Source organism: Indicator indicator, chromosome 7 (assembly GCF_027791375.1).
Source record: "Indicator indicator isolate 239-I01 chromosome 7, UM_Iind_1.1, whole genome shotgun sequence".
Lineage (NCBI taxonomy): Eukaryota > Metazoa > Chordata > Aves > Piciformes > Indicatoridae > Indicator > Indicator indicator.
Genome location: NC_072016.1, coordinates 40282757 through 40297373, shown reverse-complemented (window position 1 = coordinate 40297373; position 14617 = coordinate 40282757). Strand labels below are relative to the sequence as shown.

General features: G+C 45.4%; 1 protein-coding gene across 1 annotated transcript in view; it reads right to left on the bottom strand.

Moving 5' to 3' along the window:
- Positions 1 to 14617, bottom strand: part of IPMK (inositol polyphosphate multikinase) — a 49249-nt gene that overhangs the window by 16174 nt on the left and 18458 nt on the right. Inside the window, exon 3 of the mRNA XM_054382238.1 lies at positions 6518 to 6614. Within this exon, the coding sequence (XP_054238213.1) occupies positions 6518 to 6614 (97 nt within the window). The remainder of the gene's footprint in view (positions 1 to 6517; positions 6615 to 14617) is intronic.

Here is a 14617-nt window from a genome sequence, read left to right as displayed (position 1 = left end):
CAATCTGAAACAAGTTTGATTTAATCCTTAGATGCCTGCTGTTATTAATATAAAGTCCTTCTCAAGAAAGCCTGGTAATTCAATACCATATTTTAAAAATTACAGTCTTCTGCAAACTCACTGTATCATTCCATGTCCTCTGGACTACAGAATCAATCCAGCTACAGCAACAAGAGCTTCATTATAGACTAGCTCGCCCATAACCCACATTTCTTAGTTGTAACTGCAGGGATACCCATGCTAAAATAACTCATACTTAAGTTTGAGAAGCCACAGACAGCAAACACACTTGGTATTTACTCACTAGATGTCCCCTAAGAAGAAGTGATACAAATACTCTCCATACCAGGAAGTGTATTTTGTACCACCTGAACTGCAGGTGCCACTTTTCCTATTCAAAGTATTTATACTTGAAGGGTCTAGAAGACAGCCAAAAAGATGATCAGAGGGCTGCAGCACCTCTCCCATGAAGACAGGCTGAGAGAACTTGGGCTGTTCAGCCTGGGGAAGAGAAGGTTCCAGGAAGACCTTAGACCTGCATTTCAGTATCTGAAGGGGAAGTACAGGAAGGCTGGGAAAGGACTGTGTGGAAGGGCTCATAGAGATAGGACTAGAGCAAATGGTTTGAAACTGGAGCAGGTTGGACGTCAGGAAGAAGTTCTTTACTATGAGAATGGTAAAATACTGGAAGAGGCTGCCCAGGCATGTGGTTGAGGCCCCAGCCCTGGAGACATTCAAGATCAGACTCGATGTGGCCCGGAGCAGCCTGATCTAGTTGGAGGTGTTCCAGCTCACTGCAGGGGGGCTGGATCAGGGGATTGAACCCTTTGAGGGTCCCTTCCCACTCAATGCAATCTGTGAATATGTAATTCAGTCAGCTGTTGACACAGCTTTGGCAGGGGTTTGGGAAACCACTGGTGACTCCTGCATAATCTAAATCTATGTAACTGGTTATAACCTATCCATAACTTGTTAGCTATGTGTTATTGAGACAACAACTGCAAAACTCTTAAGTGTCATCCTTCACACCCACTCTTTTTGCATGTTACAGGTATCACTGTTAGCAGATTTGTGTCATCACTCAAAAATAATCAGAAAACAACAACTAGATGAAAACCAAGGCTTTCAGTACTTAGATCTCAAAAGCACTGAGCCAGAGGTTTGCTATGGGAGTTGGGAAGAAAAAAACTAATATAAAACCATCGCAGAAAATGGTTGCAGTCCCTTCACCACCAACTCCAAACTGCTTTGGAATATGTTGTGAGAACCTCTGGACTCAAAACTGTTACAAATACAAAAACTAGACAAATTGCAAGACATAAATTACACAAATTGTTTAGATGCAGTTTTCTTATCAAGCCCAAAACATAACTGTATATAAAGTATGGTAAAACATCTATTTATGTAAAGCAACAAAAAGTGAACCTAGCTCATAAAGTAGAGCTTAAATCACAAAATCACAGAATGTTAAGGGCTGGAAGGGACCTTGAAAGATCATCCAGTCTAACCCCCCTGCCAGAGCAGGATCACCTAGAGCAGATCACACAGGAAATCTCTCCAAACCCAGCACACTTCCCCCCTTCAGACAACATGCAGCACAATCCTTTTGTGCCCTTTCCATTCAAGGCACCCAGAGAGCACCCACAGTTATCCATGGTCCTCTGCTCCAAATCCCTTTTTAAGCACCAGCACCAACATTCAGCACCCCCAAAACATTTGAAAGTTCTAATATCTGTCACATTTTCATTCCCCATCTATTTCAGCTCCGTTAAGCTAGACTATTTCCCTTACTGACGTCCTAAAAATGCAACAATTACTATTTTAAAAAACATTAAGCATTAAAATAACTTGAGGAGCTAACACTAACCCTGGGAAACACTAATTATGTGGCAAAGCCTGTGAATTATCCACAAATGACTCATCTCTCTCACACTTTCTGGAATTAGTAGTTAAGACTTCATCCCTCTGCTAGCTCAGAATTAGGACTGTGTTACATCTGTTCAGTGCACATCCACACTCTCAAGCAGCTTTCTGTCCTTGCAGGGAGACCAACAGCACCACAGATAAAGCCTTGTAAGAAAGAACTTATTTTTTCTTATTGCAGCCTCATAAATGCATTGAGTGCTAAAGCTTCCATTTTTCCTGCTGCTGTCTTGTTCTTATTTGCATTGTTTTCAAGCTCTATGGGCTACTGAAAGATCCCAAAACCTCAGAAAAGGACTTAAGGGTGCTGGTGAATGAGAAGCTGGACATGAACCAATAGTGTGTACTTGCAGCTCAGAAGGCCAGTGGCATCCTGGGTTGCATTAAAACAGCATGGCAAGCTCTGTCCAACTCTGGGGCCTCCAACATGAGAGAGATATGGACCTGCTGCAGCAAGTCCAAAGGATGGACTTACTGCCACCAAGATGATCAGAGAGCTGCAGCACCTCTCCTGTGTGGTCAGGCTGAAAGAATCAGGGCTGTTCAGCCTCAGGAGAAGGCTCCAGGGAGACCTTAGAGCTGCATTTCAGTATCTGAAGGGGACCTACAGGAAGGCAGGGGAAGGACTGTTTAAGAAGGGCTTGTAGTGATAGGATGAGGGGAATGGTTTGAAGCTGGGGCAGGGTAGGTTTAGGCTGGACATCAGGGATCTTTACAGTGAGGGTGGTGAAATACTGGAAGAGGCTGCCCAGGGATGTATTTGAAGCCCCACTCAAGATGAAACTCGATGTGGCCCTGGGCATCCTGACCTGGTTGGGGGTGACCCTGCTGACTCCAGGGGGTTGGACAAGATGACCTTTGAGGGTCCCTTTCAACCCAGTGCTACCTGTGAATCACACAGCTTTCAACAGCTACCTCTACAATATCTCCAGGCATTAAGACTAAGGCAAACAAAGGAAGCTTTGGATTCAGACATCAGTAGTCATTGCTGCTCCACCTTTTCAAGTCAGGTACTCTCAATCTTTGAGGATCTGACCCCAAGTGTCCTTCTCAAGGCCATCACCAAGTCTGCAGCTGAGCTTAAAAAACTACAGCAGTCTCCTCCTTGTTCTGCTAAACAAAACAAAACAAATCAAAAAAACCCTGCAGGTTTTTCCAGCAGTTCAGGTTTTCTGCATGATGATGATGCAGTGCACTGCTAACCCTGTGCTTCTGAAAATGATGCATCTGCCATCTCAAACCAGGTTAAGATAAAAACCCCTGCAGGGAAAGGACTTCATAGGGATTTTTCTGTCTGAGCTTTGGTGGATAATCCTGACTACCTATTTCAAAGATTTAAAGAAATGATTCCTCAGAGGCTTGCCCTCCCTCCCCTTTTCTATTTTGCAGCAGCAGGGAAGGAGGCATGAAGATGTGGCCTGACACATTATTTACATATTTCATTACAGTCCCAGAGGAGACAAACCGAAAGCCCACCAGAACTCAGCAAGTATGCATGGCAGGAACCACCACAGACTCCAGCACGTACGTGCTGATCCCTTCAGTCCTCACTGCAATCACGAGTGACAGCATAACTTGAGGCATCTGACTACTTCTCCAAACTTGCAAGACACCTCTCAAAACATATGAATAAGAGGGAAAAGCTTCACTTGCTCCCAGCAACAAGGGAAGAAAAGAAAGGTTTGAAGCCAGCTTATATTTATTGACCCTGTTCTCAGTTTGGGCAACAAAAATGAGAGCACAGAATGAAATGAGTAGCAGTAAAATTACTGGAGGAAAATAAATATGCAGGGGCAACAAGCAGGCAGCAGAAAGCAGAACTCTCAGCAGGAGACAGAAGAATCTTGACACGGCTCCTGCATCTTCCTAACAACTTTTGCACTTCTTTATTAATAACAAACTCCAAATGCCCACAGTGCCAGTGAACCAAAGTTCAAATCAAACTGTCTCGCTCCAGTTTTAGATCAGCTTAGGGAGAGGGGCTGTCACTATACTACTAGGTGTGAGATTTCATCAGGACAGTTCTTTGACGGATTTCATTGATACTCTGACTATCATGTCCATTTTTTCTGTCACACTTACTTCATTTCTCCCCTTTTAGCTAGCAGTTTCATCCACTCTTCTCAGCAGAGCAGACTGATGTTTCTCCCTAAATACCTCTCTAAGAAAACAAACCCCTTGTGCTCTCCACCTTCCCCACTGCAGTCGCTGCTTACCTGCCACATGGGAACTTAGAGATGCTCACAAGTCAAGTTCGGAGCAGTCCTAAATGAAGTTGCTGCTTACTTCCTACCACAAGCCTATGATTCTCTTCAAGTCTGTATGAAGCTTCTCAAACTCTTAACCTTCTACCTAACATAACAGCTATGACGCTGCAGATAGAAGACACCACTCACCCAAGAGCCCTCCTCCTTCCTTGCCTCAGTAACAGAAGTAGTTTATGTGACACAAGGGCCTTCCTCTTTCTGCCCTGCAAACCAGGCAAGCCCTTGTTACTCCACACTCTGACACAATACATCAAGTTCAGGACATGCAGCAATTACACTTTGGAAACTGACAGACTGTTTGATTTTGGGGAGGGTTTAGAAGTTATCTATGCCCAGTTCAGCAACAATAAGGGATTAGTGGGTTGACTACTCAGAGGTGGTATGGAGCCGTGTTCCCAGAAGCTGTAGAGCAGTGACTGCCAAAGGAAAGGTCAGGTTTCCAGTGTCAAGGCAGCAAAACCCTACGAATATACTCTCAAGCTACACTTAGGACCTAGGTAACTTCCTACAGCTAGATTCCCTCAGCTAATGCCACTGGGATACATACACCACAGCAGCTAAACACATGGTTAAATCTTTTGAACCAGAGCTTAATCCACAGCTCATCTGGGGGGACAGGTAAACAAATCCATCTTTTATTTCCCAAAAATAGCTTCTCCAGGTTCCTCCTCTGTGTAGTTGCTTCCCTCCTCCCTATTTTTCTAGCCTCGTTTTCCTACTTTTGACACAGTCTTAAACACAAGACTTTCCCCTCTGGTGCCAAGCACTGATGCACACAAATGCATGGCAGAGGTTTTCCTCCACATCTGGCACTAGCAAAACTGTGTTTGCAAATAGCTGCTAAAGAGCAGATGATTTCTAAGGTGAATAGCTGCCTCCTTAGCTCTGCATGCATCCAGCACACGTGCGCTCTGGCAAGCTTCATTATCTCCAGTGAATTTGATTCCTATCAAGACTACACAAAACTCATTAATACTACAGATAACAGAGCTGGCAATGCAGTGTTTTGTTTGACCCCTTGCCATAGCTTTCAGCGAAGAGGGCTCCTCATGGTGCACAGGCTTTTCAAGAAGCAAATCAAACAAAATCAGAGGTTCCTCTTCCTTTAAACAATTGTTCCTAAGGGCTATGTCGGGACAGCTGGTGGAGACCTGCCAAAACTCAGCCTCGTGGTGCACAGAGCTAGTCAATTCCCAGAGTAAAGCAGGGATGCTTTGAATTACAGGATCTTGGCTAGACCACGTATTTTTACATCTGAAGATCCTTCTGTGAATAGAAAGAATTGATTTGCAATTTGGAGGGGACGTTAAGCAAGCTCCACGACACACATAAAATGATGAAGGAAGGAAAAAGATAGCTCTGGTAGAGCTACTTGAGTTAGTGCCAAAGAGGAAAGCATGAAGGCAAAGCTGAGCCAAGAAAGTGCTGGGTACTCCACAATCCTCCTTGCTTTTCTTTTTGCAGAGTTTAGACAAGGTCTTTGGACACAGTCTTACTACTCTCTTTGGAAAACAAGTCTATCAAGTGACAGAGATATATATAGGGAGCACAGCATCTAGTTTTGGTGCCCATCTATTTAAGTCAACTTGATGGCAGCCTTTTGTTTCTACATGTTCCAGAAGCTCCAGTTCCCTAGGAAAAAAAAAAAAAAAAAGCTAGTTTCTGTTTTAAATGCATCAGTGACATCCATTTTCTCCTGAAGAGGCAATCTTCCAATTATCCTCCAAATACCTTTTTCTTCCTGGCTCCTACCATGTTATACAAACACAAAGTTCAGACAACAGAGCTTTGTGCCATTCAACCCAACAACAGAAGATGGTAAGTAGAACATCCCAGCAAGGTACCTGCTGAAATAACTGCTTTGTATGATATGGTATGGTGATAGGATCCAACCTCTGGAAACTCAGCAGCAGATTCCAGTTTGAACCTCTTCTCTTAGGCCCCATTTTTGCTTCCTTCTGCACCCACACACTGCCTGCTTCTTGCTCTGATGGCCTGAGCAGCCATAAACATGCAACCAGCCCACTCCTCTGACATGACCCAGACCAGAGCAGCAGCTCCAGGGCAACACACCTCAGGCCCAGCTACTCTGGAAACATTTCCCATACAAATGGCCATGCCCCATCTCCCCTGGGAGGAGAATCCCAGTCAGAGGACTGCAAACTGGAACCAGGTGTTAGAGGCAACATTAGTGCATTACAAAACAAACCCCTAAAAGCCCTACGGAGCTCGCAACTGAAAAACAAAACAAAACAAATAATAATAATAAAAGTCTCCAGCAGATTTGTGCAGGAGGTTTGGCTTAACAGATAAAATTAGAACAGTACCATTTGGTGCAGTAGGTGGTGACCAGACCCCAAAGTATTTTGGCAGATACTCCCGCAGCTCCAGAAGAACGCTGTCACAACAGTTGGAGTCATAAACCTGAAATAAATTAGGGAGGGGTGGAGAGATAATTGGTTTAATTCATTTGAGACTTCCAATTGTCCTGTAATTACAATTCCTTACAGTCTTCGTTTTGGTGTATTTAACATTCCTGCTTTACACTTAAACATCATACAAGGTGAGGCTGACAGTTATCGGAGTCCAACATAGATGAGTGGTATCCTTCCCTTCTGGTTTTCAAGTGGAAAAGATGATGGAATCACAGCATTGTTTTGGCTGGAAAAGACCTTTAAGATCATTGAGACCAACCATTCTCTAACTCTACTAAATCTGGTGCTAAACCATGTCCCTCAGTACCACACCTCTGCCTCTTTTCAACACCTCCAGGGATGGAGATTCCACCACCTCCCAAGGGAGCCTGTTCCGGTGTCTGAACTCTTTCAGTGAAGAAGTTTCTTCTAAGGTCCAACCTAAACCTTCCCTGGTGCAACCTGAGGCCTTTTCTTCTCATCCTAGAGATGCATGAACTCTAATTAACAGTAATTCATGGCTTAACTGGAATGACAATCATAGAATCACAGAATCATAGAATCAGTCAATGTAAAACTATAATTGCCAGCATTGAAGTCTATTTAGTGAACCAACCTGGATCCAGTCCAAAGCTTTTTAAGTTGTATCAAGTAAAGTATCTAAGTTCAGACTGGACAGTATTTCCCCATTTCCTCCAAAACAACTCATCCTGTAACAACATCACAGACCGCACACAATTTCGATATATTTCTTTTCATTTCCTTTTAACACTTTCAACCTTTTTTTCACCCCAAGTTCTGTAAGAAAAGCAAGAGGAGTTTGGGAACAGGAGCTGCCTTCTACTCCTGAAGGAATAATCCTTTGCAGAATAGAAGTGAAGCCTTGGCTACTTCCTGGCATCTCTCAGGGGTCAGTACTGGGACCAGTGCTGTTAAATATCTTTGTCAGTGACATGGACAGTGGGATGGAGGCACCCTCCCCAAGTTTGCAGGTGACACCAAGCTGTGTGGTCTGTTTGACACATTAGAGGGAAAGGACTTGGACACACTTGAGATGTGAGTCCAAGCCAACCTCATGAAGTTCAACAAGACTACGTGCAAGGCCCTACACCTGGGTCAAAGCAATCCCAAGCACAAATACAGGCTGGGTGAGGAGGGACTCGAGAGCAGCCTGAAGGAGAAGGACTTGGGAGTATCAGCTGATGAAAAACTCAACATGAGCCAACTATGGCCACTGGCAGCCCAGAAAGCAGCCATGTGCTGGGCTGCATCAAAAGCAGTGAGAACAGAGGACAGGGAAGGGATTCTGCCCCTGTGCTCTGTTCTTGTGAGACCCCATCTAGAGCCCTGAGGCCAGTTCTGGTGCCCCCAGCAGAACTGGGAACATGGAGCTTCTGGAGCGGGTTCAGTGGAGGCCACAAAGATGATCAGAGGGCTGGAGAATCTCTCCTGTGGGGACAGGCTGAGAGACTTAAGGATGTTCAGCCTGGAGAAGAGAAGGTTCCAGGGAGACCTTAGAGCAGTATTCCAGTACCTGGCTACAAGAAAGCTCGGGAAGGACTTTTTGCAGAGGCTTGTAGTGACAGGCAGAGGAGAAATGGATTGAAGCTTGAGGAGGGCAGATTTAGACTGGAGATTAGAAAGAAATTCTTTAGAGTGAGGGTAGTGAGACACTGGAACAGTTTGCCCAGGGAGGTGTTCCAAAGCCAGGCTGGATGAGGCCTTGAGCAACCTGGTATAGTGTCCCTGCCCATGGCAGGGGGGCAGATCTAGTCCCTTCCAACCCAAACCATTCTATGATATGAATGCTGCCACTGAATCACATGACTGTCACCAGTTTGGAATGTTGCTAAGAGCTTTTCAAACCCATTCCCTTGACCAGATCCTCCCCACCCCACCGAAGACCTAGTTAGAGACACAATGGATAGCCTACAGCATGCTTCAGTGTGTTCTCCAGACCCAAACATCTACATCCACACAAGCACAGTTGATTATTATTGCACTTAGGAGCAATCTCATCCTAATCCCCTGGCAGCTATCCCTGCTCTGATGCTATGGGACTTGTGTCCTGTCCCTCAGCCCCGAAGCAGCTGCACAGCAACCACCTCAGGCACTGCAAACCAGTGACCAGGGCAAGCTAACAATTCTACTTTCACTTTAGCAAACCATGCTCAGCAGGGGTCAGAGCCTGTTGTAAAGGCAAGGCAAAAGACTACTGAAGGTGTTAAGCAGAGCTCTGCAGAGCGGCCTCAGCTCACTGCTTCCAGATCTGTGTTAACCACAGTGGCAGAATGTGTTGTGAAGGAAACTACAGAGGGTAGGTCTCACAAAATGCATGCCTTTAGAGTTGTACATGTAGGGAGGAAAGCCCCAGACCTGAAGTCCAGCTGCTGTTTCAGAGCATGGAGGCAAACCTCAGCAGTGCTCCCCAGTGCTGGGTAGCTCTGGCAGAGCCTCACACCGCAGCCAAATATTAAAATCAGGCAGTGCGGATTTGTGCTAAATTTAGGCTTCCTCACAGAAACCTCAAACTGGGCACACTCAAACCACCAGTCCTTGCTTCAAACACACAGAGCTGCTCCAGAGCCCTCCAGGCACATCTAATATGGGGTTCTCCTGGGCTTGGACCAGTCACAATTCTGACACCCTTATGTCAGCCCTGTTACGGGGCTGTGACCAAGAATGGGACACCACCAAATCTACACCAACTTTACAGTAGAGCATTTCATCTGCCTCATTCATTTCACCTGCTCATGGTCAAAGCCCCACTTTGAAGAACCTAAGGAGGGTGCTGAACCCTCAAAGCTGAAAGCACACAGGTATGTGCTCAGCATGACGCAGAATGCTGCACCCTCTACCACTGCTGTTGCTATCTTCAGTGTACCAAAGTTGCTGGGTGTGTTATCTCACAAGTCCAGTGTCACACCACAGGGCACAGATCTCTTTCCATGTGTCCTGGTTTGACAAGCTGCCATCACCTCTGAGCAATACAGGTAGCTGTAGGCCTAGGCCTCTTTTTGCTCCACGTGAACACAAGCTGCTATGCTGCTGTTCCTGTGCTCCAAAACTTAAAAATCCTTGCATGATTGGTGGTTGCTGTTTATTTTTTATTTATGCAACATTTCTTTGCTGAGCCTCAGATGGTGCCAGCAGAAGACAGTATTTTCACTAGAAGCCTGGAATGTAGCTTGATTTTATGAGTTTAGGGAAGAAAAGAAATTAAGGGGGGGGAGAAGAGAAGGAGAAAGATAGGCACCATGCAGATGCTCCACCACAGACCCCATTCACTGCTGTCTCTTTTAAGAGAATTCACTGCTCCCCACCAATAGAAGGCTGGTCCACAAGCACTGACTGGTGGAATTACTTCATGCTGTGTGTCTTTTCACACAAGCAACACAAACCCAAGTTTTGTTTAGTGTGGGAATTATCACAGCACCTCACAGCCAAGAAAAGGAATTGCACAGAAACCAGCACAAAGACTCTTCCCAGGTGAATTTATGCAAACCCGAGAGGCAGCAACCATCAGGCAGTATCACAGCCTTCACATGGAAGCAAGTATCTGGAAAGGACAAAGAGGAGACAGAAGGAAACAAAAAGTGCAGCAGACAAGGAGGAGAAACATTGAATGCAATGGAAAAAAAAAACCACAAGAAAACAAAACAGGGAAACATAGTAAGAACTCATTTGCTTAATTTATTGTCAAAAAACTTCTGAGCAAGTGATGTCAGGAGAGCACTTCCGGTTTTTACAGACAGAGAGGACTCAAAGAATTAACTTATTTCTTAATGACCAACATGAAGTGATTAAACTCAGCAACTTATTAAGTAACTATGAGTATGCTCCTGGGAATTTCAAACACTAAGAAAGATGATCAGAGAACTTACAATGGGGGTAACAGCCCAAATTAAAGGCCAAATGGGGAAAAGAGCTCCAGGAGTGGTAACTTCCAAGTAGCCTGTCCTTTAATATACCAAATGAGGACATTTAAAAATGGAGACAAAACTCACAGTGATGCACTGTTCCGTGTCATTACTCCAGCATAACAGAATCAAGTGCTTTATTTCTGTCTTTCAAGAAGTTATGCTCTGATGAGACCTCACCTGGAGTATTGTGTCCAGCTCTGTGGCCTCCAACACAAGAGACACTGACCTGCTGGAGCAGGTCCAGAGGAGGCCACCAAGATGATCAGAGCTCTGCAGAACCTCTCCTGTGAAGCCAGGCTGAAAGACCTAGGGCTGTTCAGCCTGGAAAAGAGAAGGCTCCAGGGAGACCTTAGAGCTACATCTCAATATCTGAGGGGGACCTAAGGGAAGGCTGGGGAGGGACTGTTTAGAAGGGCTTGTAGAGGTAGGACAAGAGCCAGTGGTTTGAAACTGAGGCAGGGTAGATTTAGGATGGACATCAGGAGGAAGTTCTTTACAATGAGGGTGGTGAAATACTGAAACAGGCTGCCCAGGGATGTATTTGAGGCCCCATCCCTGAAGACATTCAAGATAAGACTTGATGTGGCCCTGGGCAGCCTGCTCTAGTTGGAGGTGTCCCTGCTGACTGCAGGGGGGTTGGACAAGATGACCTTTGAGGGTCCCTTTCAATCCAATGCAGTCTGTGAACCTGTGAATTTTGCTCCCAGAAACTGTAATAAACTCCTGTTCTAAGTCTGACATAAAATATGCAAGGCACTTATTTGACCTTCATGTACCCCTCAGTCTCAGCCTGCAATGTATTTGCATGTCAAACAAGACTAAGCATTCAGTTAATAAAGATCAGAGGAAGTTCATTTGGTGTGGGCAAAGCAATAAAACCAGACATTTCGGGAATTACGCTCATTGCCAGGCAGGAGGGAACCACTTCTGCTCATTAGAAAGGGGCTTGGAAACAGCAGCCACACCGTGGGCTTCGGCTTTCTTCTCATTTCATACAACCTGGTAGCAAGCTACATATTTAGATGCCATTCAGAATGCCAAATATAAACATACCCGTGGCAAAGCCACCCCTGAGGTTACATAGGAAATAAATGGTGCACCTCATGCCCCAAAAGGTATCGCTACTGCTGAAAGAAACAGGTTATTACTCACCCCAAAACAACTTTTACAAATCATAAATTTGTAGAATTCCCAGACTGAGCAAGGCCTTGAGCAACCTGGTCTAGTTGGGAAGCATCCCTGCCCATGGCATAGGGGTTGGAGTAGATGATCTCTGAGGTCCCTTCCAACCTAAGCCATTCTATGATGATTCCATTTCTCCATCCTACCCTGACAAACGTAATTTCTGATTTAGCCAGAACTCTGCATAACGTCTTCATCCAGGAACCCAAGAACAATTGAGGGTCAGCTCAGCCAGAGGAGGTATCCATGCTATGTATCACAGGCTACATTCTTCCAATGGCACAAACTGGGGACATAAGATGTAATAACTGTTGGGCTCAAACGCAAGTAAACAGGATGCTGACATTTGGAGGGCTCAGAGCACGACCGTTACAAATTACGACCGCTAACTCCTAGGAAGGACAAGCCCCAGATACGTCCTGTGGCAGCTCAGATAGTCCAATAGACACCATGAGGTCATAATTTCCAGTTACTCAGGACGGTTTAATTCCAAGGCAAATTTACCATCCCTCAGTTTTTAATCCAAAGTACACTCTGTTTGTTTTGGTAAGTCTGATCCAAACAGATTCATCTGTTTTTTAATGCAAACAGAGGCTGCTTGGGAGAATGGGAATGTTCTTTTCCTTATTTAAAGCAGTATGACATTCGGAGGTTTTTTGTTTTCTGAAGTCTAGCTGACCACATAAACGACAGAAGGAGGGTAAAACAAATGTTTAAATTTCAACAGTAAACTTGTTCTGGCAGTGCAGCCCTGTCTTCAGTTGCCCTGATGAAAAAATAACACTTGGGCAGCAGCACGGTCTGAAGAGAAGCTTCTAAATTTCAGGAAAGAGCTGGTTTAAAAGACTAAATATATAAATTTAGCATTTCTTTAACAGCTCTTGAGCAGGAAACTTCCAAGGCCACTGTAGGCACATCAGTCTGAAGCATCCCCATTTCCTGGTGCCAGCCGTCATAAACTGTCCCTTAAGGCAGTGGCACTTCAGCTTGCAGAGTCTCAAGGTCGTAGAATTATAGAATTGTTCTCGTTGGAAAAGATCTCCAAGATCTTCAAGCCCAACCATCAACCCAGCACCACCATGGCCACCAAACCATGGCCCAAAGGGCCACGTCCACACATTTCTTAAACACCTCCAGGGATGGTGACTCCACCACCTCCCTGGGCAGCTTGTTCAATGCCTGACCACTCTTGCAGGAAACAATTTTTTCCTAATCTCCAACCTAAATCTCTCCCTGGCATAATTTCAGGCCATTTCCTCTTGTTCTGCTACCTGATACTAGGGAAAAGACACCAACCCCCACCTCACTCCAGCCTCCTTTCAGCGAGTTGCAGAGATCAATGAGGTCTCCACTCAGCCTCCTCTCCTCCAGACTGAACAACCCCAGCTGCCTCAGCTGCTCCTCACCAGACGACCTGTTCTCTAGACCATTCACCAGCTTTGTTGCTCTTCTCTGGACACACTTCAGCACCTCAAGGTCCTTCTTATAGTGCAGGACCCAAAACTGAACCCAGGATTCGAGACACAGCCTCACCAGTGCCTAACATCTCCAAATGTCACCAGATGTGTCCTTGTCAGCAGCAGGCAGAGAGTTCTGTTTCCAGTGTGGCTGGGGGGATTTTGAAAGGGTGGGGAACAGTTACTAAGTCAGGAGCTTAAATGAGCCAGGCAACACTTAAAAATGATGGTACAAACTTCTTCCTGCCTCCCCATGCGTTCGTGCTCTATTACAGACTTTAATTACCTGAGCCACATGCCAGTTCCCCCCAGACTCCTACATCACCCAGTTACACCAGGCAAGTACAAGGACCAGGGGAAAAAAAAAAAAAAAAAAAAAAGAGGTTGAAGCAGCAGCTGTGCTTTTAGCAATTGCTAACTGTGACACTTTCCAACTCACAGCCCTTGCTCCTTTTTCAGAGCAGTGCCATGTTTTGACTTGTGAACGGCCGCCGGATTTGTTTCCAATGAAGTATGACTGGAACTGAGCCAGCTCTGCTTATATTCAAGATATCTGATACCAGAGTGACTCCAAAAGTTAAATATTTGTCATTGCTGCTGTAATACTAAAGGCTATCACACTGAATGACTTCTTTTACTATACATGAGATGGGCATTATTATTCTCACTGAAGCTGGCTACAGAAAGACACACAAAAAAAGCTTAAACCAAATCAGGATATAGTCTCACAATGGATTTTCAAACAAGAATAGCACTCAGAATCACAGAATAACAGAATTATTGAGGCTGGAACAGACCTCTGAAATCATCAAGTCGAGCCTATGGCCTAACACCACCACATCACCTAGAGCACGTCACTAAGTGCCACATTCAATCTGTCCTTAAACACCTCCAGGGATGGAGACTCCACCACCTCCCCAGGCAGACCATTCCAGTGTTTAACTCCTCTTTCCATGAGGAAGTGCTTCCTAACATCCAACCTAAACCTCCTCTGGGCACAGCTTCAAGCCATGCCTTCTCGTCACAAGTTGCCTGGGAGAAGAGCCCAACACACACCTTACTACAACTTCCCTTCAGGTAGTCATAGAGTGTGATAAGGTCCCTCCTGAGCCTCCTCTTCTCCAGGCTAAACAACCCCAGCTCCCTCAGCCTCCCCACATAAGACTTTCCCTCCCGTCCCTTCACCAGCCTTGTCATTCTCCTCTGGACCTGCTCCAGCACCTCAATATCTTTCTTAAAGATATTGTCACACTTGTGACAATCATATCCTAGAAGAGACCTCTGGAGATCATCCAGTCCAAACCCCTTGCTAAAGCTGAGTCATGCACAGCAACTTGCCCAGGATCACAGTGACCAGGTAGATTTCGAATCTCCCCAGAGGAGACTCCACAACCTCTCTGGGCAGCCTGCTCCAGGGCTCCAGCACCCTTGCACCAAGGAAGTTTCTCCTT